Source organism: Gopherus flavomarginatus, chromosome 1 (genome assembly GCF_025201925.1).
Source record: "Gopherus flavomarginatus isolate rGopFla2 chromosome 1, rGopFla2.mat.asm, whole genome shotgun sequence".
In the NCBI taxonomy this organism is placed as follows: Eukaryota; Metazoa; Chordata; order Testudines; family Testudinidae; genus Gopherus; species Gopherus flavomarginatus.
In genome coordinates this window covers 205,180,854-205,207,313 of record NC_066617.1, presented here as the reverse complement: position 1 = coordinate 205,207,313, position 26,460 = coordinate 205,180,854, and the positions used below count along the sequence as shown (strand labels likewise).

The following is a 26,460-nucleotide window of genomic DNA, read 5'->3' as shown; positions in this document are numbered from 1 at the left end:
GGTAAATTACACAGCTTAGTCAGACAAGATTACCACTGTGTCATGATATTACAGATGTGCTACACCTCCAACCTTTATACAATCTTTCTGGGATCATACCCTTCTCACTAGGAGGGCTGGGCCTCCACTTGTCTCAAGAAAGAGCCCTGTAACTCCAAAAGACTGCTTTGGCAGCTTTGGATGAGGTACACCAAATGTTGTGCTAGCCATGGGTAGGATCCATGGATCTTGAAAGATGTTTTTGTTGGGGATTGTTGATCATCGTAGCAGTGAATATAAGTCTACAGGGTCAACATAAAATGCCCCAATAACTACATGGATGAAGCCAGACAATTACTGCACACTCAGATTAACACAGGAAAACGATAAAAGACAAAAACACCACATCACTTGTGGGTGAACACATTTCACAGAGTGATCACTCTATATCTGATCTCTCAGGGCTTGGCTATAGCGCTCTGACTCCTGGTCAGATCACTCCTGGTACTCCATCTCAGCGAAAGGAATAACGTCTGAGGGTATGTCTACATCTACAATTTGCAGCGCTGGTTGTTACAGCTGTATTAGTACAGCTGTATAGGGCCAGCGCTGCAGAGTGGCCACACTTACAGCAACCAGCGCTGCAAGTGGTGTTAGATGTGGCCACACTGCAGCGCTGCTGGGCGGCTTCAAGGGGGGTTCGGGGAACGCGAGAGCAAACCGGGGAAGGAGACCAGCTTCGCCGCGGTTTGCTCTCGCGTTCCCCGAACCCCCCTGCAAACCGCAGGGAAGGAGACCTGCTTGCTCGGGGTTCGGGGAACGCGAGAGCAAACCGCAGGGAAGGAGACCTGCTTGCACGGGGGTTCGGGGAACGCGAGAGCAAACCGGGGAAGGAGATCAGCTTCGCCGCGGTTTGCTCTCGCGTTCCCCGAACCACCCTGCAAACCGCAGGGAAGGAGACCTGCTTGCTCGGGGGTTCGGGGAACGCGAGAGCAAACCGGGGAAGGAGACCAGCTTCGCCGCGGTTTGCTCTCGCGTTCCCCGAACCACCCTGCAAACCGCAGGGAAGGAGACCTGCTTGCTCGGGGGTTCGGGGAACGCGAGAGCAAACCGGGGAAGGAGACCAGCTTCGCCGCGGTTTGCTCTCGTGTTCCCCGAACCACCCTGCAAACCGCAGGGAAGGAGACCTGCTTGCTCGGGGTTCGGGGAACGCGAGAGCAAACCGCAGGGAAGGAGACCTGCTTGCACGGGGGTTCGGGGAACGCGAGAGCAAACCGGGGAAGGAGATCAGCTTCGCCGCGGTTTGCTCTCGCGTTCCCCGAACCACCCTGCAAACCGCAGGGAAGGAGACCTGCTTGCTCGGGGGTTCGGGGAACGCGAGAGCAAACCGGGGAAGGAGACCAGCTTCGCCGCGGTTTGCTCTCGCGTTCCCCGAACCCCCTGCAAACCGCAGGGAAGGAGACCTGCTTGCACGGGGGTTCGGGGAACGCGAGAGCAAACCGCAGGGAAGGAGACCTGCTTGCTCGGGGGTTCGGGGAACGCGAGAGCAAACCGGGGAAGGAGACCTGCTTGATTACCAGAGGCTTCCTCAGGTATGCTGGGATACCTGCTTATTCCACGGAGGTCAAGAAAAGCGCTGGTAAGTGTCTACACTTGATTACCAGCGCTGGATCACCAGCGCTGGATCCTCTACACCCGAGACAAAACGGGAGTACGGCCAGCGCTGCAAACAGGGAGTTGCAGCGCTGGTGATGCCCTGCAGATGTGTACACCTCCTAAGTTGCAGCGCTGTAACCCCCTCACCAGCGCTGCAACTTTGTGATGTAGACAAGCCCTGATGCATCTTGGTTGAGACGCCCCAGCATCAGTGTGAACGAGGTGTTGCATTACTGCACTCTGACTTCCAGAAACATCCTATAATCCCCTTAAGTCAAGTGGCCACTCTAGCTTTACTCATATAGGTAGTTGCATTTATTTCCTTGGGATTATTAGAGTAAGTAAAATTATGTATGTATTTAAGTGTTTGCAGAATAGTGGCCTGAATTACCCTATGTCCTGGAGATGGTTCCTTTAGATTAGAATAGAGGTACATTGCTTGGGCAGCAAAGGAAAACTTAGGGCTTGGCTACACTTGTAAATTAGAGCGCAATAAAGCAGCCACAGGCGCCCTAACTCACGACCCGTCCACACTGGCAAGGCACTTAGAACACCTGGACTCTGCAGCTGGAGAGTTCCTGATAATCTACCTCCATGAGAAGCATAATGCTTGCTGCGCCTCCGCTGAAATGCCCCAGCATCAGTGTGAATGAGGTGCTGCATTATTGCACTTTGATCAGCCTCCAGAAACTTCTCATAATCCCCTTAAGTCACATGACCACTCGTCATTATTTTGAACTCGGCTGTAGAAATGCAGATATGCCCTTTCAAAGCCCCATTTCTGACAGCCGTCATGCTTATCTGCTCTGAGACAAAACAAACATTATTTAGGAATGTTGCTTGCTGTCAGTGTGAGACACAGAGAGAGGGACGGGGGAGGTCTGAACTTACAAGACAGCATGCTGACACTCAGCACCCCAAAAATCCATTCTCCCTCCACTCACATACACACAACACACTCCTTGTCACAGTCCACCCCACCCCCTACATTTGAAAAGCCCATTACAGCCACTTGACTGTTGAGATAGCTGCCCATAATGCACCGCTCCCAATGATGCTGTAAGTGCCGCAAATGTGGCCACGCCAGTGCGCTTGCAGCTGTCACTGTGGACAGACTGCAGCACCTTCCCTAATGCGCTCTCCGAAGGCTGGTTTAACTCAAAGCGCTCTGAATCTGCAAGTGTAGCCAAGCCCCGAGTTCTTATTCTCATAGGAAATCTGCACAACACCTTCAAAAGTCTGTAACCTTTAGTTACTGAATAGACTGGACTGAGTAGAGACACTGAATTTATGGCTCATTACAACCATCTATAACCCATTACCAACCACAGAACAAGCTGCCTTTCCCCTGCCCTTTTCCCCTACCCCATGATTGGAGGGGTGTTAACAGGCCACTTCACCTTGAATGGTCCCTTGAAATGTTTTAACTACTCACACTAAACTATCTGTTCCACCTTGTATTTAGCTGTAACACTTTAAGGGCTTGACTACACTTGCAAGTTAGACCACATTAAATCAGTCCCAGGCGTCCTTACTCCTGAGGTGTTCACAATGGCAAGGCACTTAGATGCTGCAGTTGGAGCGCTCCTGGTAATCCATCTCCACAAGACGCATAAAGCTTGCTGCGCCCTGGATGAAATGCCCGGGTGTCAGTGTGGATGTGTTGCATTACTGCGCTGTGACTGGCCTCTGGAAACGTCCCATAATCCCCTGAAGTCAAGTGGCCACTCTGATCATTGTTTTGAACTGGGCTGCAGGCATGTGTCTATCCCCTTTCAAAGCTCCGTTTCTGAGAGCCAGCATGCTTATCTGCTCCAGGACACAAAGCAAATCATTATTGTGGAATGCAGCTGCTACCGCTGAGGCAGGCATTTATGCGTGCGTGCATGTGAGAGAGAAAGGCGGGGGCGGGGGAAGGGTCTGCTGCTGTCTGAACCTACAAGAGAGCATGCTGACACACACTCTGCCCCCCAAAACACACTGTCTCTCCCCCTACATACACACAACACATGCTCTGTCACACTCCACCACCTCACCTTGAAAAGCACACTGCAGCCACTTGCACACTGGGATAGCTACTACAATGCACTGCTTTCTGTGATGTTACAAGAGCTGCTAATTATGGCCACGCCAATGTGTTTGCAGCGGACAGTGTAAACACATGGCAGCGTTTTCCTTCCTGCTGTCTCTGAAGGCTGGTTTAACTTCCAGCACTCTACATCTTTAAGTGTATCCAAGCCCTACAAATGTTTCCCAGACCTGAAGAAGAGCTCTGGCCATGTCTACACTACAAAGTTAAGCTGACTTTATGAAAGTCAACATCGGGCTTCCAAATTAAGCTAGTCGATCTTGTGTGTCCATCCTATGCTCATTGCGTCGGCAGAGTGCATCCTGGTTAGCCGCGCTTGCATCGACGAACGGAGCACTGCATTGTGGGTAGCTATTCCACAGTGCAAATAGGTAAATGGGATTTTGGGTAGGACTTGCAATGCGTCATGTAACCAAAACATTGTCACAGGTTGTAATGGGAACATGGCGTTAGCCTCTTATGATGCATTTTCCTCCTTCCCTCCCTAATATCAATGGCAAACAAACCAAGGTTTTTTCACATCTTTTTTCAAAAGCCTGGGTTAGCCGCATGGACACCACAGCCTGATAAGCATGGAACCACTCAGCTCTGCACTCTTGTTGTGAGCATTACAAAACACTTTACACCTTATGCTGCAGTATTTCCAGAGCCGAGATAGGACCCACCATGTGGAACATTGCGATGTCATCCAAGCAGCCCTGCTGTAAGCCTTCAAGTGAAAAAATTCAGTTGCTGATGGCAGTCGTGCATCAACTGAACACAGCTGAGTACTGTTTCTCCTCCCAGGAAACAAGCACTGACTGGTGGGACCAGATCGTTACACAGCTATGGGATGACAAAGTGGCTGCAGAATTTTGGAATGCAGAAGGCCACATTCCAGCTTTCACCTGCCCTGAAGCATAGCAACACAAAAATGAGACCCACTCAGAGTGGAGAAGGGAATGGTGATTGCTCTATGGAAGCTTGCAATGTCATCTGGCCCTGGACCTCAGAGACATTCCGCATAGCTGTCTGCAGCTCCTTTTCAGTTTCAGATTACAATGCCGCAGAGATTTCAGCTCTTAGTCTTTCCTCTGCCTTATCACCTCACTCTTGGTGAAGGATGCTTTTTTCATTATCAGGGCCATCTGTAGTTGTGGGAAACTCTTTCTTCTCCTTTAACTCCTCAGTAAGCTTGTCTAGCTCTTCTTGGAGCTGGGAGACTGCAGCCTACTTTGCTAGTGCAGACTGAAGCTGATCCTTTAGCAGCCTCTTTTCTTCCTTTCTTCATTTCCCACTTTTAGCCTCACTTCTGAAAGCAGCTGCTCAGCCACAGGGAGACTGGCACTCGTATCCTGCCATTGGCCAAGAAATCTCATAGAGCTTGTCTTCCCTCTTCTATTCCAGATGCAGCAGCTGCTTCAAATCCTTCTGTGTGGTGCTGTACTGTCTGTCCAGAGTGTCTTTCACTTCCTGTTTTGGCTGGTCGATGTTATCTGTCAGTCACATTAATTCTGTCCAACTGCCCTTTCTGAAAAGCCTTCATAGAGAGCTATAGTTCAGGGGTTCTCAAACTGGGGGTCGGAACCCTTGAGGGGGGTCGCGAGGTTATTACATGGAGGGTTGCGAGCTGTCAACTTCCACCCCAAACCCCGCTTGCCTCCAGCATGTATAATGGTGTTAAATATATTTTAAAATGTGTTTAATTTATTGGGGGGGGGGGTCCCACTCAGAGGCTTGCTGTGTGAAAGGGGTCGCTAGTAAAAAAAAGTTTGAGACCCACTGCTATAGTCCTAGCCCGGGTTCTTCCTGTTTCAGGTCCCAGGAACTTCTCCTGTCAACCAGTTTCCTCTTCCCCTTAGCTGCCTGGTGACCATCATCCTGGAACTTCTTGGATTAAAGTGCTTGAAAGAGAATGGAGTCTCACTCAGGAGAAACTTTGTATTAGCACTCAAGAGGCCCAACAGGTAAAGGTGCAGCGCCAACACTTGCAGTATTTTTAAACATTGTCTGCCCATCCAAGCTTTGGAAGACAGTAAACCTGAACAAGATGGAGTTTGCCTGGGAGTTCTCCTGGGGGGAGTTCCCAAAGTGGGTTTTTTTGGCCTTTCAGGCTTCAGATGTTGTATTTACTGCTCACAGAAGAGGCTCCAAGAAGGAAGACATTATGGATAGTGAGCGATCAGCTGCTGTGACCTGCATGGGATGTGCCATGTTTGTTTGTCTTTCTACCAGAGAACAGAAGTGACTTCGTCTGTACAAAGTGCAAGCTGATCTCCAACTTGGAAGAGAAGGTTAAAAGGACTAGAGACCCAAGTATCAACCCTGCATTGCATCCAAGAAAATGAAGGTTTTCCTGGATAGAAGTCAGCGTTTGGTACTGCAGGCACAGCATGCTGAAGAATCTGAGGTGGCACTGCAGAATGGGGAAGAAAATTGGCAGCATGTGACCTCCAGAAGAAGCAAGAGGAGAACCATGAACCCCCAATGCTAATAGTGGTAAGAAACTGTTTTCAGGCTTGAGTGGGTCACTAAAGACTACATGGCTCTGGGAAGAAGGATAAAGGAGTTTGAGGTGCAAGTTTTGTTCTTGTCCATCCTCCCTGTTGAAGGAAAAGGTCCAGGTAGAGACCATTGAATTGTGGAGGTAAATGCGTGGTTGTGTAGGTGGTGTTGGAGAGAGAGTTTGGATTCTTCAACCATGGGATGTTGTTGCACAAAGGATTACTAGGAAGAGATGGGATCCAACTAACAAAGAGAGGGAAGTGCATCTTCGCAGACAGGCTTGCTAACCTAGTGAGGAGGGATTTACACTAGGTTCGCCGGGGGATGGAGACCTAAGCCCTGAGGTAAGTGGGGAAGTGGGACAATGGGAGGAAACACAAGGAGGAGAGTGCAACAGAGGAGGCCTCCCGATTCATACTGAAAAAGTAGGAAAATCGGGTAGTTATCTTAGGCACCTGTACACTAACGCAAAAAGTCTGATAAACAGGAAGAATTGGAAGCCCTGGCACAGTCAAGGAACACAGACTCGGTGGGGTAACTCACATGACTGGAGCACTGTCATGGACGAGTATAAACTGTTCTGGAAGTACAGGAGGGGGAGAAAAGATGGAGAAGTTGCACTGTATGTAAGAGAGCAGTATGATTGCTCAGAGCTCCAGTATGAAACTGGAGAAAAGCCTGTTGAGAGTCTTTGGGTTAAGTTTAGAGGCGAGAGCAACAAGGGTGATATTGCGGTAGGCATCTGCTACAGACCACCAGACGAGGCTTTCTTCAGACAACTAACAGAAGTTTCCAGATTGCAGGCCCTAGTTCTCATGAGGGACTTCAATCACTCTGACATCTGCTAGGAGAGCAATACAGCAATGCACAGACAATCCAGGAAGTTTTTGAAGAGTGCTGGGGACACCTTCCTGAAGCAAGTGCTTGAGGAATCAACTAGGGGCTGTGCTCTTCTTGACCTGCTTCTCACAAACAAGGAAGAATCGGTAGGGGACATAGAAGTCGGTGACAACCTGGGCAGCAGTGACCATGAGATGGTCTAATTCAGGATCCTGACAAAAGAAAGAAAGGAGAGCAGCAGAATACAGACCCTGGACTTCAGAAAAGCAGACTGATTCCCTCAGGGAACTGATGGGCATGATTCCCTGGGAGGCTAATATAAAGGGGAAAGGAGTCCAGCAGAACTGGTTGTATTTTAAAGAAGCCTTATTGAGGGTGCTGGAACAAACCATGCTGACGTGCAGAAAGAATAGCAAATATGGCCAGTGACCAGTTTGACTTAACAGTGAAATCTGTGAGCTTAAACACAAAAAGGAAGTTTATAAGAAGTGGAAACTTGGACAGATGACTAGAGAGGAGTATAAAAACATTGCTCTAGCATACAAGGGTGTAAACAGAAAGGCCAACGCACAATTGGAGTTGCAGACAGCAAGGGATACGAAGGGTAACCAGAAAGGTTTCTACAAGTATGCTAGCAACAAGAAGGTGGACAGGGAAAGTGTGGGATCCTTACTGAATGGGGATAGGCAACCTAGTGACAGATTATGTGGGAAAAGCTGAAGTACTCAGTGGTTTCCCTCTTCGGTCTTCACAGACAAGGACAGCTCCCAGACTGCTGCACTAGGCAGCACAATATGGGGAGAAGGTGAGCAGCCCTTACTGGTAAAAGAACAAGTTAAGGACTTTTTAGAAAAGCTGGACATGCACAAGTCCATGGGGTCAGATCTAATGCACCTGAGTGCTGAGGAAGTTGGCTGATGTGATTGCAGAGCCACTGGCCATTATTTTTGAAAACTCGTGACAATCAGGTCCCGGACAATTGGAAGAAGGCAAATATAGTGCCCATCTTTAAAAAAAAAAAAGGAAGGAAAAAAAAAAAAAGGAGAATCTGGGGAACTACAGACCAGTCAGTCTCACCTCAGGCCCTGGAAAAATCATGGAGCAGGTCCTTGAGGAATCCATTTTGAAGCACTTGGAGGAGAAAAAGGTGATCAGGAACAGTCAACATGGATTCACCAAGGGCAAAGTTATGCCTGACCAACCAGATTGCCTTCTATGATGAGATAATTGGTTCTGTGGATATGGGGAAAGTGGTGGACGCGATATATCCTGGCTTTAGCAAAGCTTTTGATATGGTCTCCCACAGTATTCTTGCCAGTAAGTTTAAAAAGTATGGATTGGATGAATGGACTATAAGGTGGATAGAAAGCTGGATAGATCGTCAGGTTCAATGGGTAGTGATCAACGGCTCAATGTCTAGTTGGCAGCTGGTACCAAGCGGAGTGCCCCAGGGGTCTGTCCTGGGGCCAGTTTTATTCAACATCTTCATTAATGATCTGGATGATGAGATGGATTGCACCCTCAGCAAGTTCGCAGATGACACTAAGCTGGCAGGAGAGGTAGATATGCTGGAGGGTAGGGATAGGGTCCAGAGTGACCTAGACAAATTGGAGGATTGGGCCAAAAGAAATCTGATGAGGTTCTACAAGGACAAGTGCAGAGTCCTGCACTTAGGACAGAAGAATCCCATGCGCTGCTACAGGCTGGGGACCGACTGGCTAAGCGCAGTTCTGCAGAAAAGGACCTGGGGATTACAGTGGATGAGAAGCTGGATATCAATCAACAGTGTGCCCTTGTTGCCAAGAAGGCTAATGGCATATCGGGCTGCATTAGTAGGAGCATTGCCAGCAAATAGAGGAAAGTGATTATTCCCCTCTAGTTGGAACTGGTGAGGCCACATCTGGAATAGTGTGTCCAGTTTTGGGCCCCTCCCACTACAGAAATGATGTGGACAAATTGGAGAGAGTCAAGCGGATGTCAACAAAAATGGTAAGAGGACTGAGGCACATTACTTATGAGGAGAGGCTGAGGGAACTGGGGTTCTTTAGTCAGCAGAAAAAAAAAAGAGTGAGAGGGGGATCTGATAGCAGTCTTCAACTACCTGAAGGCGGGTTCCAAAGAGGATGGAGCTAGGCTGATCTCAGTGGTGGCAGATGACAAAACAAGGACCAATGATCTCAAGTTGCAGTGGGGAGGTCTAGGTTGGATATTATTATTATGGAAACTATTTCACTAGGAGGATGGTGAAGCACTGGAATGAGTTACCTAGGGAGGTAGTGGAATCTCCTCCATCCTTCAAGGGTTTTAAGGTCCAGCTTGACAACGCCCTGGTTGGGATGATTTAGTTGGGGTTGGTCCTACTTTGAGCAGGGGGTTGGACTATATGACATCCTGAGGTCTCTTCCAATCCTAATCTTCTAGGATTCTATTATTCTTAGACTTGGAACTTCACAACTTTTCACATGCACTACTCTCACCTCTAAAGTGGCAAGAGACCTGTAACTCAGACTCCTTTGCATCCACTTTCAGCCTTGAGTATATATTTGCTTTCCTGACCAGTCACCCCCGGTAATACTGTCGCTTGGACTCTTGTCTTAAGCTACCCCATCTCTGAGCCCTGCTTCCCTCCTAAAAAAAATAAAAAAAGTCAGGATTTCTCAGCTTTGCGTATTGGCCACCACTGTGAACAGTCTCTCCTGGTCAGGCAGCGTCTGGCCTTTGATATCTTATTCTGGTTTACTGTCTTTCAAAGCTTTCAGTATTTTAAACAATGTCTGCCCATCCAAGTGTTGGCATTGCACTCTTACCTGTTCGGCTTCTTGAATGCTAACACAATGCGTCTCCTGAGTAAGGCTCCATTCCCTTTCAAACACTCTAATCCAAGACCTAACTAAATAATTTCCCTCATTATCTACTACTAGCCCAACCTACCCGTCAGTTGATGGGCTTGCTTCCCTTGCTCAAATAATTTTGCCAGGAAAACCTACATTTGCACCTGCAAACTGGATAACTGCTTCACCATCCCATTTGCATTCTTGCCCCACATACTCCCTGGGACTCTAGGAACTTTGGGACCTAGGCTGATCTTGCCCCCCAAGCTTCCTCAGCCTGGGGCCCTTTTTTTCTTTCCCAGCAAGTGCTGGGACCATCATGCCCTTCAAAACTTCTGATGTTCTTCTGCCCTGTGGCTACAAGAGAAATCACTGTATCCCCGATAAATCAGAGTAAGGGGAGGGTGAACCCTCTGGTCAAGCTCTAGCCCTGGCTTCTATACTGTGAGTTTCCCGTTACACATGCAACTTTATGCATCCCCACTGCGAGGTCCCCTCTGTTTATAGTTCAAAGTTCTTGCCAGGCAATCTCTCTTTACATGCCCCAGTTCTCCACATGTCAAGAACATTAACCCCAGGACAATCACTCTTCTTGGAGACAAACTGTGTTTTGTCATTCTCTTTAAGATACATCAGGGTCTCTTGCATCTGAGACTAGGCATCCTTTGTGACCCAGCCCTTTCTGGGTGCGCCACAATACTTTGCATCAGCCAGTAATCTCCCTTGTTGCTCCAGGGGCAAACCCAACTTGCATGACCCTCTTGCCCATAGTACTTGCACCCCCTTAGCAAGACCATGTGACTTCTTTCCCTTCAGTGTCTGTAACAGCTGGGCCTACTTGGACCGCTGGGCTCTCTGCCAAGCCTGTGACAAGTGCTCTTTGAGTTGTCACTGCTGCTCCTTCTGCAGATCCAGAATATACGACATCTTTCATTCAAGATGAGTGTAAGCACTGCTCCGTGTTATCATCCCTACATGATGGGAGGGGGCCTCATACCCCCACTTCTAGTACCATACCATAACAAGGGCCCTCACCCTAGAGTATCCCCTGGCAGCCCAATGCAGCCTCACCATTGTGTCTTTGCCTCAGTTTCCCTGAGTGAAGGTTTTATGAAGTCCAATGATATGCATATATTCAACATCATCCCTTCAGGGGCTTAGTTTATTCAACCTCAAAAGGTGGAATGCCCCACAAACAGGTCTCCACTTCAGCATCTCTAGTAGGCAGTTGCAAGGGCTGAGTCAGTATTAGTTCGTCAACCCAGTTATGTCATATGTCCCTTACTAGTAAGGCCTTCATGACATAGAAGGCTTTTCTAGAGTCCAGGGCTTCTTACTAACTGGGGAAGGGTCTCTTCTCTTGGGTCAAGACTTTTCCCCAGGACAACATCTAATTTCTCTTTTCCAGGGCTTCTGCCTGTTGAAGTCTTTCATGGGAGCCAGGTTTCTCTGAGCCTAATCATTCACAGTCCCTTCCTTCCAGAAACTCTCCCACTGAAGAGCATTCTTTCCGGGTTTCCTTCATTGGATTCCCATCCCCTCTGGGAATTGCTGTCTTTATCATACCCAGGTGCTCCACTGCTTAATTAAATGCCTCCCAATTACTCAGTAAGTCAGATGAACCTGAGTTGCCTCATCCACCCTAGTGCAGCCTGTGAGAAGTAAGCGGAGCCTCTGACTCCTTCTGAGGGCCAGATACTCTCTGGGAATAAACTATATGAGTGTATCAAAGTGGAAGGGGAATAATCTATACTGGTATAGATCATCTTCATGTAAGTATAACTGTGTTCTGATTAGGAACCATACCAGTATAATGATTTAAGTTAAAAAAAACCAACAACCTACACCCTGACAGCTATTCACGTACAAAATCAGTGTGCAGACCACCTAAGTAAGAACCCGCATTAGACATCCTGTCAATCCTTTAGATATTAATAGTTACTTACCAATTCACAGCATTGTTTAGCACAACCACCATAAAAAGTGATTCCACTGAAGTCTGACTCCAATGTAGTTACTTCCATAGCGCATGTCCCTGGGGGGGAAATAAAGCCAGAAATGCATTAGAAAAAAAACCCTCAATTTGTATATTCCTCTGAGAGTGCTTAGAATGTCTGCAAAATTAAGTTATAACCTAATGTGAGGGGAAATGATATTTCCCCTCCATTCAGCTGTGAATTTTAGCTTTCCACTCAGGATTGTCTAGAACAGGGGTAGGCAACCTACGGCACACGTGCCGAAGGCAGCACGTGGGCTGATTTTCAGTGGCACTCACACTGCCTGGGTTCTGGCCACCGATCCGGGGGGCTCTGCTTTTTAATTTAATTGTAAGTGAAGCTTCTTAAATATTTTAAAAACTTTATTTACTTTACTTATAACAATAGTTTAGTGATATATTATAGATTAATAGAAAGACGTTCTAAAATGTTAAAATGTATTACTGGCATGCAAAACCTTAAATTAGAGTGACTAAATGAAGACTCGGCACACCACTTCTGAAAGGTTGCTGTCCCTTGGTTTAGAAGTTCAGATAACCAGTGTTAATATTTGAGGAGTCCCAGTCACAGATCAGGACTAAGCACTGTACAAACACAGAACAAAGACAACCCCTGTGCCAAAGAGCTTACAATCTAAGTATAAAATTAGAGACAAGAGATGGCTAGATCCATGAGGGAACACGGGAAACCAGGAGACAATATTGATCAGCATGATCATATGTGGCCTCAGCACACCAGCAGCCTGTTGTCAAGATTTTTGTAAGCTTCATGACTTGGGAAAGTTTTATATACTGGACCACAGAGAACGGTCAACTTCACAGAAATTTGTCTCTCCATGCCAAAACTGACCCAAAACACGTTGTCGTCGCGTTTTACAGCCTGTACTTTCTTCACTGATCACAGACAACTATAAATACTAACACAAATTCATAAAATGCTTTTGGTTTGGTTCAGAGGCAAACTGTCCATGGGCACTTCTTCCAAGTAGCAAGCCTCTACCTGCACTTCTCCCAGAGCAGAACCCCACAATTCACACTACTTTAGACAGGATCACTTGAGACAGGCTACAACATCACTCATTTACCAGTCATGTACAGCTCAGCTTGTGCAACTGGATTTAACTAGACTCCTCTCTGGGAGCTTGTGACTAATATAAAATACAGTGGTTCAGGACACGGTCTTCAAGATCTAGTGATTTATTCATTCACAGAAATGTAACAAGGAGAGAGAATAGGATTTTAAATAAAAGAAGCCTATACATATATTTCCTACCTAAACCCAGCTCACTCTTGCCTGTTTATGGAGGTTCTGCTTAACCCAGGTACCCCAAGCTTGGCCAGGGTGAGAGAGATTGCCCCCTTGTAACTGCTGCCTTCCTGATAGACTCACGGACTGGAGAGCTCAGTTTCTCACCTCCCTGGTTCAATTTTATCCATTCCAGAGACTCTTTGTGTTCAGGGTTCCCAAGTTCCTTTGTCTGACTTGGCAGCCTGCTCCAGACTGGGCTGCGTGTTTCCCCAGAGGGGCGCCCACCTGTAGTCTTTACCATACAGTAGATCCCAGGCATTGTCTATGTCAGTACGGGGCAACTGAAGCAGTCTACACTCACGTCTTGGCTCTTGTGACCCAAAGCGAACGAGGGCTGATCCAAGCCGCCAACCCCATTTCACAGGACACGGATACACGTTAGTACAGACGCCGCCAGTTCTTCACGGCGGTCAGTCACCCCAGGGACGGGTGCCCGCCCCAGTGGGGCTGAGGCTGGTGAAGCCCGGGGCTCGGAGGCCGGGGCCCCTGTTCGCCGGGGGCGGGACGCCGCCTCACATGACACTTAGTTCACTTCGCCTAAGTTTTCGCAAACGGGGGCGCCGGAAGCTCCTGAAGCCAACGCGGCAGCGACCGAGAGCCCCAGCGGCCTCTCCCCGGACCGCACACTGCCTGGCGCCGCCGCAGGGGCTCTGGGGTGCGCGAGGGGATTGAGCGGGACTCGCCGGAGCCCGGGCGGACGGGGACTGTAGGCTCCTGTCCCCTCCTCCCTGGGGCACCCCTGCCAGACAGCACCACCGGGGGGGAAGGGGGAGCCGAGGGCGCCCTGTGACCTCCCCCCGCCACGTGGAGAGGAAGGGGGGCCGCGAGCCCAGAAAAGATCGTTCAACCGCCACCCTAGGCGCGCCCCCTTACAACGCTCCTTCCTTCCCTCCCTCGCTCGCTCACCAGGCCGGGGCGACCCCGAGAACAGCGACACCGCCCGCGTCCTGCCCAGCCACACGGCCAACGAGCAGCACCTCACGCAAAGCAGCCTCTTCCTCCCAGACCTTCTATTGGCTGCCTGCCTTGTGACGTCAGCGATTTGAGAAAGGGAAACGAGCCTCTGGAACAGGCTGCGCGAGAGGAAGAGGCGCACGCCGACGGCTCCTCGCGCTCGCTGGTAAACACCTCGCCCGCGGGAAGCGGTTCCGACGGCTTCTTTCAACGTCAGGCGCAGGCGACGACTTCGCCTGCTCACGCGTGTTTCCGTCGGGTCGCCACGCATGCGCGCAAAGAGAAGTTGCGTTGCGCTCTAGATGCGTCATGGGCGGCTGGGCTGGGCTGGGCTGGGCGCGGCGCTCCTTCCCCTCCCTCCCGGGCTTGGGGAGTCCCGGGCCGCGCGCGGAGCAGGCCGGGGGGAGGTGAGAGGGGGATGGGCAGAGCGGGAGACCCGGAGGCACCCTGGGGTGTCAAGCGGCCGCACTGAGCTCGGCGCCGCGCGGGCGGCGTTTTCACGGGGGTGGGAGGAGACGCGCACGTGCTGCGGACCTCGCAGCCTCCAGGACACCAAGAGCCGCCGGCGCCGCGGTGTGGGGGCGAATGTGGCTCGCTCCCCCCGCGGGAGGCACCTGGGGCTGTTCACGGCGAAGTGCCCCGGAGCGGGGGATGGGACGAAGGCCCCGGTGTCGCGTTGTCGTTGGCTTTAGTAGAGGGCCTGCCTCGTTCTCAGCCCGTCTCCGCATTGATGGCGAGGAGGGTCGCGGCTGGTCCGAAAGGCGCCGGGGGTTGGCACACACGGGCCATGCTCTGCCCCGCAATGGAGTGAGGCATCTTTTGGGTGCCCAACTCCGCTGCAAGGAAAACTGGGCTCCGCACGGGTCTGCGCGGCAGGGGCAGCCTCTGCCCAACAACTGTGCTTGGTACTGAGATGAGCAGGAAATACTACTTCTTTCAAGCCCCCTCGTCTTGTCCGTGTCAGCAACTACTAATCCAGTTAGACTGCAGGTTCCCTGCCAGGAGCCGTGGCAACAGGTATCACTAGTAGTATGGGTCCTGTGGTACCTTATAGACTAACAGAAGTATTGGAGCATGAGCTTTCATGGTTGAATACCCACTTTCTCAGACACGCCTGATGAAGTGGGTATTCACCCACAAAAGCTTCTGCTCCAACACTTCTGTTAGTCTATAAGGTGCCACAGGACTCTGTCGCTTTTTACAGATCCAGACTAACACGGCTACTCCTTGATACTAGGAGTATTGGTCTACCCACATTGCAGCAGGAACAAACTACTTGATTCCCATTCCCCGCAGCCACAATGAAGATGACAGTGAGAGGAATATCATATTCACAGGTTTCTCAACATCTTGGAAATCTATAAAATATCTATTGCAGAGTTGCCAGGCATCCGATTTTTGACCAGAATGGTCGAAAAGGGACCATGGTGGCTCCAGTCAGCACTGCTGATGAGCTTCTAAAAGTCTGGTTGGTAGTGCAGCGGGACTAAAGCAGGCTCCCTGACTCAGCGCAGCTTCTGGAAGCGGCCGGCATGCGTCTCCCCTATGTGCAAGGCAGCCATGGGGGCTCTGCGTGCTGGCCCTGCCCCGAGCGCCGGCTATGCAGCTCCAATTAGTCAGGAACTGTAGCCAACGGGAACTGGGAGCGGCAGCTGCAGGTAGCGCACAGAGCCCCTGTGGCCGCCCCTGCACCTAGGAGCCAGATATGCTGGCTTCCAGAAGCCACCTGAAGTAAGTGGTGCCCCTCACCCCCTTTTGCACCTCAAACCTCTGCACCAGGTCAGAACTTCCTCTTGCACCCCAAATCCCTCATATCCAGCCCTACCCCAGAGCGCACACCTCCAGCCGGAGCCTGCACTCCAACCCCCCTGTTCCAGCCTGGCGAAAGTGAGTGAGGGTGGGGGAGAGTGAGAGATGGAGGGATGGTGGAATGGAGTAAGTGGGGGCGGAGCCTCAGAGAAGGGGTGGGGCAAGGCAAGTTTTGGTTTTGTGCAATTAGAAAGTTGGCAACCCTACTCTAAGGTGATGTATAGCTAATAGCATCTTGTAATTAATTTATTTTTCACAGTTAAAAAGAAGAGACTAACATGGTTGAAAACTCTCCAGCCCCATTGCCTGAAAGAGCAATATATGGGTTTGTTCTTTTCTTAGGCTCCCAATTTGGCTTTAGTAAGTATGTTTGCTTTCTGAGTAAAGTGCTACGTGTATTTGCTGTATTAAGAGGCAGAAATGAATACTGTACAATAGTTCCTCTAGTAAAATGTAGAAGTTATAAAAAAAAAAAAAGTAACTGTGTTAATACTTCTCAAGTAATAAAAATTATATTGTTGTAAAGAAGGACTGAACTATTATTTGCAGTGTTGTAGCTGTGTTCGGCCCAGGATATTAGAGGGACAAGATGGGAAAGGCAATAGCTTTTATTGGACCAACTTCTGTTGGTGAGAGAGACAAGCTTCTGAGCTTAAACCGGGATCTAATGCTTCTCTCTCACCAAGCTCAGAAGCTTCTCTCTCTCACCAACAGAAGTTGGTCCAATAACAGTTATTACCTCCCAAGCTTGTCTCTCTGAACTGTTATTAAAAACATTTTGCAACTTTGTGGGGTAATCCAAGTTTTGTCAGTTCTCCCCTGTATTATCCTTTTGGATTTTGTTCTCACTGATACTGCTGCTGGTGGCCACATAGCTGATTGTGCTGAGGGGACAGCTATATTTCAGGGAGTTAGTTGAAAGTCTTTCCGGTAGGCTGAATGTACTGCATATGATGTGTGTACGCAGTTGGCACTTTGTGACCTGTGTAGAAGTTAAAAGTGCATAATACAAATTCTGAAGATAGGGACTGATACTCGATAAAGGCTGACGAGAATCACGTCAGTTTCACTGTGCTGCTGCTTTCAGCAATCATGAGCCACAACAGAGGAAGGTGCTGAAGATACTCACTGGTAAGGAGTGGAGTACAAAGAGTCCATACTCCCTTGCAGCAAGTATGAGGCTTTTGGGTGGGGAAAACTAAATAGCAAAGGACTGCTCCTTCTCTTCCAACAGTTGATAGTTCTGGGGCTTCAAATTTAGCATATCAAGACGGAGATGAAAAATGGAACACCAGAGATTTCAGGGACAGAAAAGCACCTGTCTGTAGGAATCCCAGAACCCTTCCCATTTCAAGCAGCTCAGCAAGGATGGAGCTAAGCAGGGCTCCACTCCAAGGGTGTTCCCACGAAACTCTAATCTGTATCCTCTTGCTAGTAACTGTTCTATTGATCTAAGATGTTGTAATACCTTAACTTTTGAGCCAAAACTGACCTTATTGTTCCTCTTAAGAGAAATATTTTTGGATTAATACTTACTTCATTGGCATTGAAATCGGTAAGACCAAATTTACTCCTATTCTAAACATATTTTCAATAAAATACTCATTTTTAAAAACATTTCTTCAACTAATAGGTTGTTGTAACTCTTGTTTCAGTTTTGTGACCATTGGGACTTGTGTGACTCTGTTACTTTATCCTTCCCCACCAATTCCCCATTTTTTTATTTACTCACTTGCCAGAATTCTAGATTTTGAGCTCTCTGGGGCAAGAGCTGTCGTTGCATGTTTGTTTGTACAGTACCTAGTACATACAATGCTATCCTGATCCCTGTTTTGGGTCTTTACATTTTATCATTTCTATTGTGATAGCACCTTAAGTGGCATATGATAGTGAAGAACTGAAGTATTTAAAAAAGAAAATCTCATTCAAGATGTGTGGAATTCCACTAAAAATTAACATTTGGTACTCCACAGACTTCTCATTTTTGGACTTAATTGGGTTTGTTGGGGGTGGGGTGTTTAATGGTTAAATCCTGCTATCCTTGTGTAGTCAAATTACCCATTAATATGATTGCTAGTTTTGACTGCAGAATTAGACCCTTTGTGGTTTAGTGCTGTAAATATAGTTCAGAAATATGCACAAATGACTATGTAGAAGACCTAGAGAAATACCTTGGACCAATGTTCTTAAAATACAAATGTTTTAAAATTAATTTTAAATTAAATTTTTAACCTTTTTTTAAAAAATCAACAAATGCAAGGAATTCTTGTCTATTTTATTCTGGAATTAGAAAACAAATATGAAGAAGAGAATTAAAGTACCATCAGTTATAATGTTTGCATCCTTATGGCATAGTTTGTGTATTCATGGTAGCATTCTCTGCAATATTTCAGTAAACCTATTTAGATGCTTTTTGGAATCTATAGAGAAATTTTCTTATAATTTATATGTATCTTCTGTAATGATGGTGCTAAAAGTATTGATCTAGAATTAATTTGTCTCTTAAAACAATGTCAACTGTACAGTTATGATCAAACTATTAACTTTTACTCTTACTCTTTTTGCACAGTGTTATACCTTGTATGGGCGTATGTTCCTGAATCTTGGTTATTCTCATTGGGATTAACGTACTGGCCTCAAAAGTAGGTTACATTCATTCACTGTTAAACATATGAAAGAACAAACACATACCCAGAAAAATTGTGCCAGTGTCCTTTTACATTTAAAATATTTTACATTTAATCCAACTTAAAAAAGGAGATATTAATGTTTCTCCTCATAAACAGCTGCAGTATTTATGTAAAGTAATGTTTCACAAACAACAGTTTACTCTGAAAAATTATCAGCAAACTAAAATGAAGTGCAGTACATCTGTCTGTTATATTCCTAAAGTAATTTGGCAGCTTGGTTTAACTAAGGTGTTTTTCCTGAAATATCATGGTAAATATTATTAAATTAAATTTCCAAATAAACTGTCTAAGGCATTTATTTGGATATTATTCCATACTGGTCACAATGAGTCCTTAGTTAATAAACTGCATTTTCAGGTCTTCTGTTTTTAGTGTGGTGGTTTTGGCTATAACTAATTTTTCTATCCACTTTAAATTCATACTTGTTTCTACTTCTGTACAGTCTTGCTTGATTTAGAGCTGGAAATAATTTTTTACAAAAGACTTTCTTTTGTGAAATATCATTTAAAAATAAATCTTTTATTCTGCAGGTACTGGGCAGTTGCCTTGCCTGTATACCTTCTAGTTACTTTAGGAATTGGCTATATACTACTCTTTGGTATTAACATGATGAGTACGGCTCCACTCAACTCCATGCACACCATTACAGGTAGTTGATCATTTTCTTGTCTAGTTCTTAAGCCTTCAACAAAAGTTATTGGCAATCACCGTAAACATACTTGCTGGCATTACTAAACTAAACCAAATACAAAGCCTTGAATTTTCACTTATGTTTAATGTATTGGCATATTACAGACTGTTTATAAACAATTATATATTTTGTTCAAATTTCATTTTAATACAATGTTATAACTACAAGTTATACCTTTGACTGTTTTATTTTTTTCCAAATGTGTCTTCTTTAGAACAACCATTACAGTCTAGCATTTGCTACTCTTTCCCACGGATTTTATTTCTGACAACCAGTCCAGTTCTGAATACTTGAAATATAGGTGGCTTCCTCAATCTTTTCCCATCTTTCTCAAGACGGTATTTCTTTTATTTGCTGATAACTGCTTTTCCTGAGCAAGAACATGATAGAATTCAAAAATTACCCAGATAATTAGAATCCAAGTCTATGCTAAAGCTAAGTTGTCCCAATTGGCAGCACCGTTTGGCCCATGTCCATTTACTTCTAATGAAAACCAACAAAATTAGTATTTAAGGCATGCTTCATTGACTTATTTTGACTTGCTTCCACTGAACTGTGCTTTGAAGTGGAAAGAGCCAAGTGTAGACTCTGCAGTAAAGATGGTGACTAGACTGATGACTTGATAGAAAGCTGCTGAGGTCAAGAATGAAAGGGTCAGCAGCACACATCCACAGGGAGAATTTAGCCCCAAGTCTTTTTTGAATCAGCTGTATGGAACTTGCTTTGCTAGAGGGAGCAGAATGTTAACATCTACTGTAGATAAACTGACATTACCAACAACATTTATTCACTTTCAGTAAACCAGAATGATGCTATAAATATGTGAAAAGTGGGCTGTTTCTCGAATTTCACTTTTAAATAAAAGAACAGGAGTAAATGTTGCATAGGATTAGAGTGTAGTTGGATGTGATGTAAAATCAGAGCAGTATGCTTTTATATTGACGAAGCGTAGAAGTCTAACACTATTTCTAGCAGGAAAACAAATTTCATTTTATACCATCATTTTAAATCATGGAATAGTGAAATGTCTTTTGTCATATTTCCTACAGATAACTTTGCAAAAAATCAGCAGCAGAAGAAATCTCAAGAAGAAGCAATCCCTGCATTGAGGGATATTCCCATTAGTGAAGTAAACCAAATGTTTTTCCTTGCTGACAAAGGCATTTGTAACAGAAATTAATTGGAACCAGACCCTGCTAGAATGAGACACTACTACAATAATTTTTAGAAACACATTGTAAGACAAGTCAAAGGCTTGTTGGTGCTAGGAAATCTAACTCTTTAAACAGCTGGAATAGATGAATTTGTATCTAAATTAAGGTGTGATGAGCACTAGTTCACATGTGTGGCATAGAGCACTGAACTGGAACTCAGAAGATATGGGCTGTATTCCCAGCTCTGCTAATGGCCTGTTGGGTGACCTTGTGCAAGTCACTTCACCACTCTGTGCTTTGGTTTCCCCATCTGTACTATGTATATGATACTGCCATTTATAAAGTGCTTTGAGATCTTCTGATGAAAAGTGTTATTTAAGAGCTATGTATTAGCATTTATTAAACAAATTGATGATTGTTGAAATGGTTTTATTTCTTAATGTAGAGAGACCTACGGTATTAAATGACAAAATACTTCATTCTGGGAACGGAATTCTTCCCTATAAATTTGTTTAGCTATGCCCTGGATCTGAAGTAATCCATTCAGTTATCCCTATATTTTTTTCTTGCACATTGAGGGTGGGATTTTCCAACACATTCAATGTTTGGCTTAATTCAGTGGGAGCAGAGTTAGGCCAACATTGAGTGCTCTTAAATATCCCACCCTATTTTGACCAGTCATAGTAAATTCAAGTATATTTATTGTGACTGTACAGTAATATTAATGTTTTTAGTCTAAAACTGATTGCATTTCTGATTTTTCTAAGGAGTATCTTACTTGCCTTGGACATACAGTGCACAGTGGATTTTCTTTAGATATGTATTTCTGCATATCAAGAATATCCTTGTTTTCCTATCTTATTAGGCTTATTAAAAGTGATAGGATTTCCCAAAACTAGGAGAAAAGGTAGAGGATGAAGAAAAATCCAAACAAGTTCCCATTTAAATATTAGTTGTTTTTTCTTAAATTGCTTTCTTATCCTTTATCTAATGTTCTTTAATATTAAAAAATTACAATTCTTAACAGTACTAAAAATAAAATTATTCTGGACCAATGGAACTGCTGTAAATTTCATAAAACTGCTGGTCCATCTTCTTATACTCAAAAGGAAATCTCAAAGTATACTGCATTGTTTCTAAGCCACTGCCAAAATATCTTGAACAGAGAGTATTCTTCCACTTACATGTTACTTTGCTGACAAATCATCACCAGAAGTTGTTGAAATATTTTATTTGTCGCCAGCTCACATCCTAACACATTGCATCATAAAACACTAGTGATAATAGTTAAAGCCTCAACATCAGACAAAAATACCGTCACTCTTGTCAGGAAAGAATTTGAGTTACAAAAAGTTACCATTTCGTTAGAAAAGGAAATAAGGTATCTTTGAAAACTTCTGTTTGCAGGACCTCATACTGATCCCATTGCCACTAACTTCAGTGGGAGTGCTTCCCCCACATCCCAGCTTGCTATAGCTGGGCAATCACATGGATGTTCCCAACTTGTGATCCAGAATCTTAAGTTTCCTTGTTTGGTTGATTTTTTTTTTTTTTTTTTGGTTTGTTTTTTTGCAAGGGGGGAGGGAGAGGAATCTCCAGCTCTTAGAGCAATGAGAAAAATCCTCAAATTTTGAACCAAACAAACCAATGTAATGCTGTCTGCTTGAGTTTGTAGATAGCCTGAAATAATAGCTCTAAAGTGTGTAACTTGCCCTTATCTCATTGGAATGCTAATGCCAGAGCCTAATGATTATATTTTAAATGGCAACATTAACTACTTAATTGATGATCAGAATATGCAGGAAAGAAGAGAGTCTTGGACTCTCATTTTGATGTCTCATTGCATGGGGCATATTTGAGTAGAACATTTGATTTGGGACAGCTCAACTTTCACCCCCCCCCCCTTTTTTTTTCTTTTCAGTTTGAACCCTTTTTTTCTTCCCTCTTTTTTATTTTTGACTTTCTCATACAATCTTGAACTGATAAAAATTATAGGCTATTCTGGCAGGGACCACGTATTGACTATTGCCTAGCCATGGGGGGCTGGGAGAGGAAGGGTGGTGTCATTAAAAAGATAGTTACCTTTTTTTTTTTTCTTTTCTTGAGAGAATTCATGACGAAGTCACTTCAGGGTTATATATTTTCTCATATGCAATTTCTGGTTGATTTTCTTCTTCCTTGAAATTCCTTCTAAATTTTTCAGAAAGCAATTTAAATTCTAACATGACAACTAGTGAAGGCTATGGTTCTGGTGTCATTTAATTTAAGGATTAAATTAATTCCCAGTTAAAGATGCACAAATCCTTACCAGATAAAGAAGAGCTACTAGAAAATGCCCTCACATCCTAAAAGCACACAAACTAAAGGATTATAAATCTTAAACAAAGATTCTATCAGTGATAAATCTGCCATTTCACTTGTCTGCTGATCTAGCACAAATTATGGGAAAACTAACAGAAGGGACCTAAGTGAACAGACAAACTGGGGCCATTTATTATTTAAGTGAAATTTGCAGGCACGAAACTCAATCTTTGCTTATCTGTCATTGAGTGGCAGAGCTGATATGACATTCTGATGACCTTTACTTCAATTTAAGAATAATTATCAAACATTCAAAGGTTGTCCTCATGACCAAAATAATATATTCTGTAACACAATGTATTTTTCTATTGTGTAGGGTTTGGGACTTGTGATAAAGGTTAATGGCATCTAATGTTTAGAATTAATATACCGTACTTTGACAGGACGTTCTGGGTCTTGAGTGTCCCTCATTACATGACCTTACATACAGCAGTAATCAGGTGTATTTTATTCTTACCAACTTGGTGGGAGGGGAAGCTACTTTTCACTAGTTCCTTGCACCTGAAGAGACAACATTCTTTTTAGCTGCCAAAGTATTTAGAAGGCATTATGCAGTTGTCAGCTCAAACTTATCAGATGGATGATTCCAAAACAAAACCTGACAAGATTAAAGTGTGGTGCTGATTTTAACTCCTTCCCTCCTAAAACATACCTGTGTAAAGACTACCCAAAGATCTGGAATAGACTAAATGTGATCAAATATCCACTCCCTCAAGAGACTGGCTTTAGTGGTGCTAAATCCTAAATTTGCCCTCATTTTCACCTCTTGGCCTGGCCTTATCAGTGGTATCTTGTTACCACCAAGATTAGTAGTATTTAGTGGACTGGACTAATAACTTTATTCTTGCTGAACTAGGCAAAGGGAGGTAGCCTTTAGCCATACTGTGCAAGTAACTTTTATGCTTTTTGTCTAGTTCCTTTAGAGTAATTTTGTTTTCATATGCATTTGGATGCTTATTGCCATGATTCTGTTTTGATAGTCTGTGCAAGAGAGATGCGTGGGAAGAAACAGTGTGACATCCTGTTCTCCAGAATGGAGTTTCTCTATAGACAGTGTTGAGTTTGAACATGCCAGAGCTCCTCCTGTAGTGAAGATCAGAGACGGTACTCTTGTTATTTTTAAAATGCAAAGGCCCAGTACTCCTACCACTGAATGCAATAGGACTGTGGTTCTCAACCTTTTCTATATGATGTTCCCATATGCCAAAAGAAACGTGTGCGTGAACAGACACACACAATATGTTCATAACCCTAAGGTTGAGCAGCCATGCAAAAGATGATTTGCCACTGATTTCAGTAGGAGCAGCGCCAAGCTGAAACTGATTAAAGGTAGGAGGTGGAAGCCTGTGGTTTTTTACTGTGTTGCAGTGCAGAATGATGGGTTTGGGCTATACATAGAAAGTGCACAATGATTAGTAAGGAGCCAACATAAGAGCAATATTACCATGTATTCAGTTACTCTCATTTTTATTGTAAATATTTATATTAAAGTGAGCCCTGTAGACACTACTATATTGAGATCTGTACCCTACTGCGCTGGGTGTTACACAAACAGCAAAGAGAAAATCCCTCCCCTTCATAAAGGGAGGGCATGGGGATAAAATATTACAAGTGAATGAGTGTGGTGAAGAACTGGCACAGCTTTGCAAGTTACATGTAGGGCAGTTTGTGTGTATTTGGTAGGGTAGAGGAAGGAAGTAATGGAGCAGGAAATAAAGGAATGTAAAGGAAACGTGCTGGTCAAAATTCCAATTCAACATGTGAGTGGCCAGGGGTATTTCTGCAGGCAACAGAATGTTAAAGTAAAGCAAGACTCCCCTTAGGAATAGACTGAGTGGGCCCACCTCACTGCAACATGCAGGTATACCTATGCTACTACAAGCTGTGCCTGACCTGCTCCACATCCAAGAGGTCTCATGCTCTTAAAAAATGCACAAAACAATTAAAAAAAAACATTTTGAAGGTTATCAAGTAACTTCTGAATCAGATGTAATGATTTTTAAAGTCATCCTCTGGACCGCAAGTTACTCCTCTAGACTTCCCTCAGTGCAAGGCCAGGCACAGCCACCCATAACTAAATCACAAAATTAATTCATGCAATTCAGAAAATTAATATTAGCATAAAGCTTGTTTCTGCTTGTTAGGCAAATGGCAGTTGGTTTGGAATTTTGCCTACATCAGTTGGGGCAAGCTGAGGCCCATAATATACACACATGGCCTTACTCATTTCCGGAAAGTAGGAGGAGAAAACAAATATAAATTTACTTATCTGAGTTGGCTGGGATAGGGGATAGGGGATATTTCAGATCTGCTGTCATAATACTTGTTCAATGATTCCTATATATGTATGGTTCTTTCTGGTCTTTTGCTGCATAATGGGCCATTTCTATTGGTGGTACTCAGATCTTTCAGCCACTTTCAGACTAAAGATGGATTCTCACTTGGTGATGTAATATCCTGGCATCCTGTAATATTGGCAACAATAGGGCAATCAGGATTTCCATTTGCACTTCTCCTTTGTTTTATTAATTGGAATCTGTAAGAAGCAGTGAGATTTGGGAACATGGAGTCTTGTTCTAGCAATACTTTTAATGAAAGGTGGCCAATATAAATTCACCTTGGTACGGTGTAATAATCTCAGTTTGTCACTAGAGACACCTGGGGAGATTTTACCTGCTTGTAAGTCACCATGATATGAGGTATGATTTCATTTCCCAGGTGAACGTAACAGGAAATCTTGCAATATTTAATCTTGATTAATTTAGAACACAGAGAGGATTAAGGAAGAACTTTATCCTCTCCTATTGCTTGTTCCTCAGCTCATTTAACATGTCTTCTCTCATTATAATATTAATAAAGTCTATATTAGAAAAAACTATATGAATGTTATTAGAGATTGATTATAAATTGAATCCAGGTGGTGACAAGATCAGATAGAATAGCCTTAACAAGATTCCATTCTTTGGCATGGATGCAATCCCTCCTGGAGGTAACTGTTTTAGCTGCAGGAACTTAAAAGGTCCCTGGCACTGGACAGAACTCAGAAACAATTTAAAACCATGTTATGAGCCAGCTTTAATTCTGACTCTTCACAGTAATGAGTAGAATGGTAGATGATTAATAAAAACTATATTAACCGAGTTGCCTTTCCAAAATCCTGCTACCACCAATGTCCCCCTAGCCTGACAATTTTATTGTTTTCAGTATAGCAATTTTAGGCAAGTTCAGAAAGGGATTATGATGTATTTTTGCCCTAGATAAATTATCTAGCACTTGCTGGAGGAAATACAATCAATCACTCTATCCTGACAACTGTGGAAAGTCCTATGAAACATGAAAATCAAGCTATATTTTAATTATTAATCTTAACTACTAAACAGATAAATTTGTCCCACAAGATAGAATGTTTCAAGTCTTTTCTTCAAGGTACAAAGGTAACAATAAACTCATTACTATAGGGATACTTTGTGGCCTTCTTCCTGCAAGTGATGGATGATTCAAAGGTCATTGAAAGCCCCTCTGGGTCAGACCCCAGATGAATTAACAAACCAAAGCTAAAAGGTGCAGGGAAACAGAAGATGTTGTATACTGCTTGTTCATTTGTAGTCTTTTTTTTA

At 44.6% G+C, this 26,460-nt stretch overlaps 2 protein-coding genes across 11 annotated transcripts in view; one reads left to right on the top strand and one right to left on the bottom strand.

Moving 5' to 3' along the window:
* TTC3 (tetratricopeptide repeat domain 3) overlaps positions 1 to 14,238 on the bottom strand; it is a 367,670-nt gene extending 353,432 nt beyond the window's left edge. For 5 of the 6 annotated variants that reach the window (XM_050916326.1, XM_050916335.1, XM_050916303.1 and 2 more), the window contains exons 1-2: positions 14,091 to 14,143; positions 11,826 to 11,914 (exon numbers count right to left, since the gene is read on the bottom strand). In XM_050916326.1, coding sequence (XP_050772283.1) covers positions 11,826 to 11,903 — 78 coding nt within the window. In that variant the 5' untranslated portion in view covers positions 11,904 to 11,914; positions 14,091 to 14,143. Of the gene's footprint in view, positions 1 to 11,825; positions 11,915 to 14,090 lie in introns of all 6 variants that reach the window. The other variant, XM_050916320.1, reaches the window with a different exon arrangement.
* PIGP (phosphatidylinositol glycan anchor biosynthesis class P) lies at positions 14,229 to 20,906 on the top strand. Of its 5 annotated transcripts, none has more exons than XM_050916686.1 (5): positions 14,229 to 14,304; positions 16,207 to 16,307; positions 18,517 to 18,589; positions 19,168 to 19,286; positions 20,378 to 20,906. In XM_050916686.1, exons 2-5 carry the CDS (start codon positions 16,226 to 16,228, stop codon positions 20,506 to 20,508), a joined length of 405 nt encoding a protein of 134 aa, XP_050772643.1. In that variant the 5' UTR covers positions 14,229 to 14,304; positions 16,207 to 16,225; the 3' UTR covers positions 20,509 to 20,906. The 5 variants fall into 5 exon arrangements, with proteins under 5 accessions (XP_050772643.1, XP_050772623.1, XP_050772604.1 ...); XM_050916666.1 differs by lacking the exon at positions 14,229 to 14,304 and adding an exon at positions 14,326 to 14,423; XM_050916647.1 differs by lacking the exon at positions 14,229 to 14,304 and adding an exon at positions 14,442 to 14,545.
* Positions 20,907 to 26,460: the final 5,554 nt, after the last annotated feature.

What these genes read in the sequence shown, in the direction of transcription:
- PIGP (XM_050916686.1), top strand. Translation starts at nt 16,226, where the DNA reads ATGGTTGAAAACTCTCCAGCCCCATTGCCTGAAAGAGCAATATATGGG. An exon ending in AGGCTCCCAATTTGGCTTTA is followed by an intron (nt 16,308 to 18,516) that starts GTAAGTATGTTT and finishes CTTTTTGCACAG; the next exon opens with TGTTATACCTTGTATGGGCG. An exon ending in CTCCATGCACACCATTACAG is followed by an intron (nt 19,287 to 20,377) that starts GTAGTTGATCAT and finishes TATTTCCTACAG; the next exon opens with ATAACTTTGCAAAAAATCAG.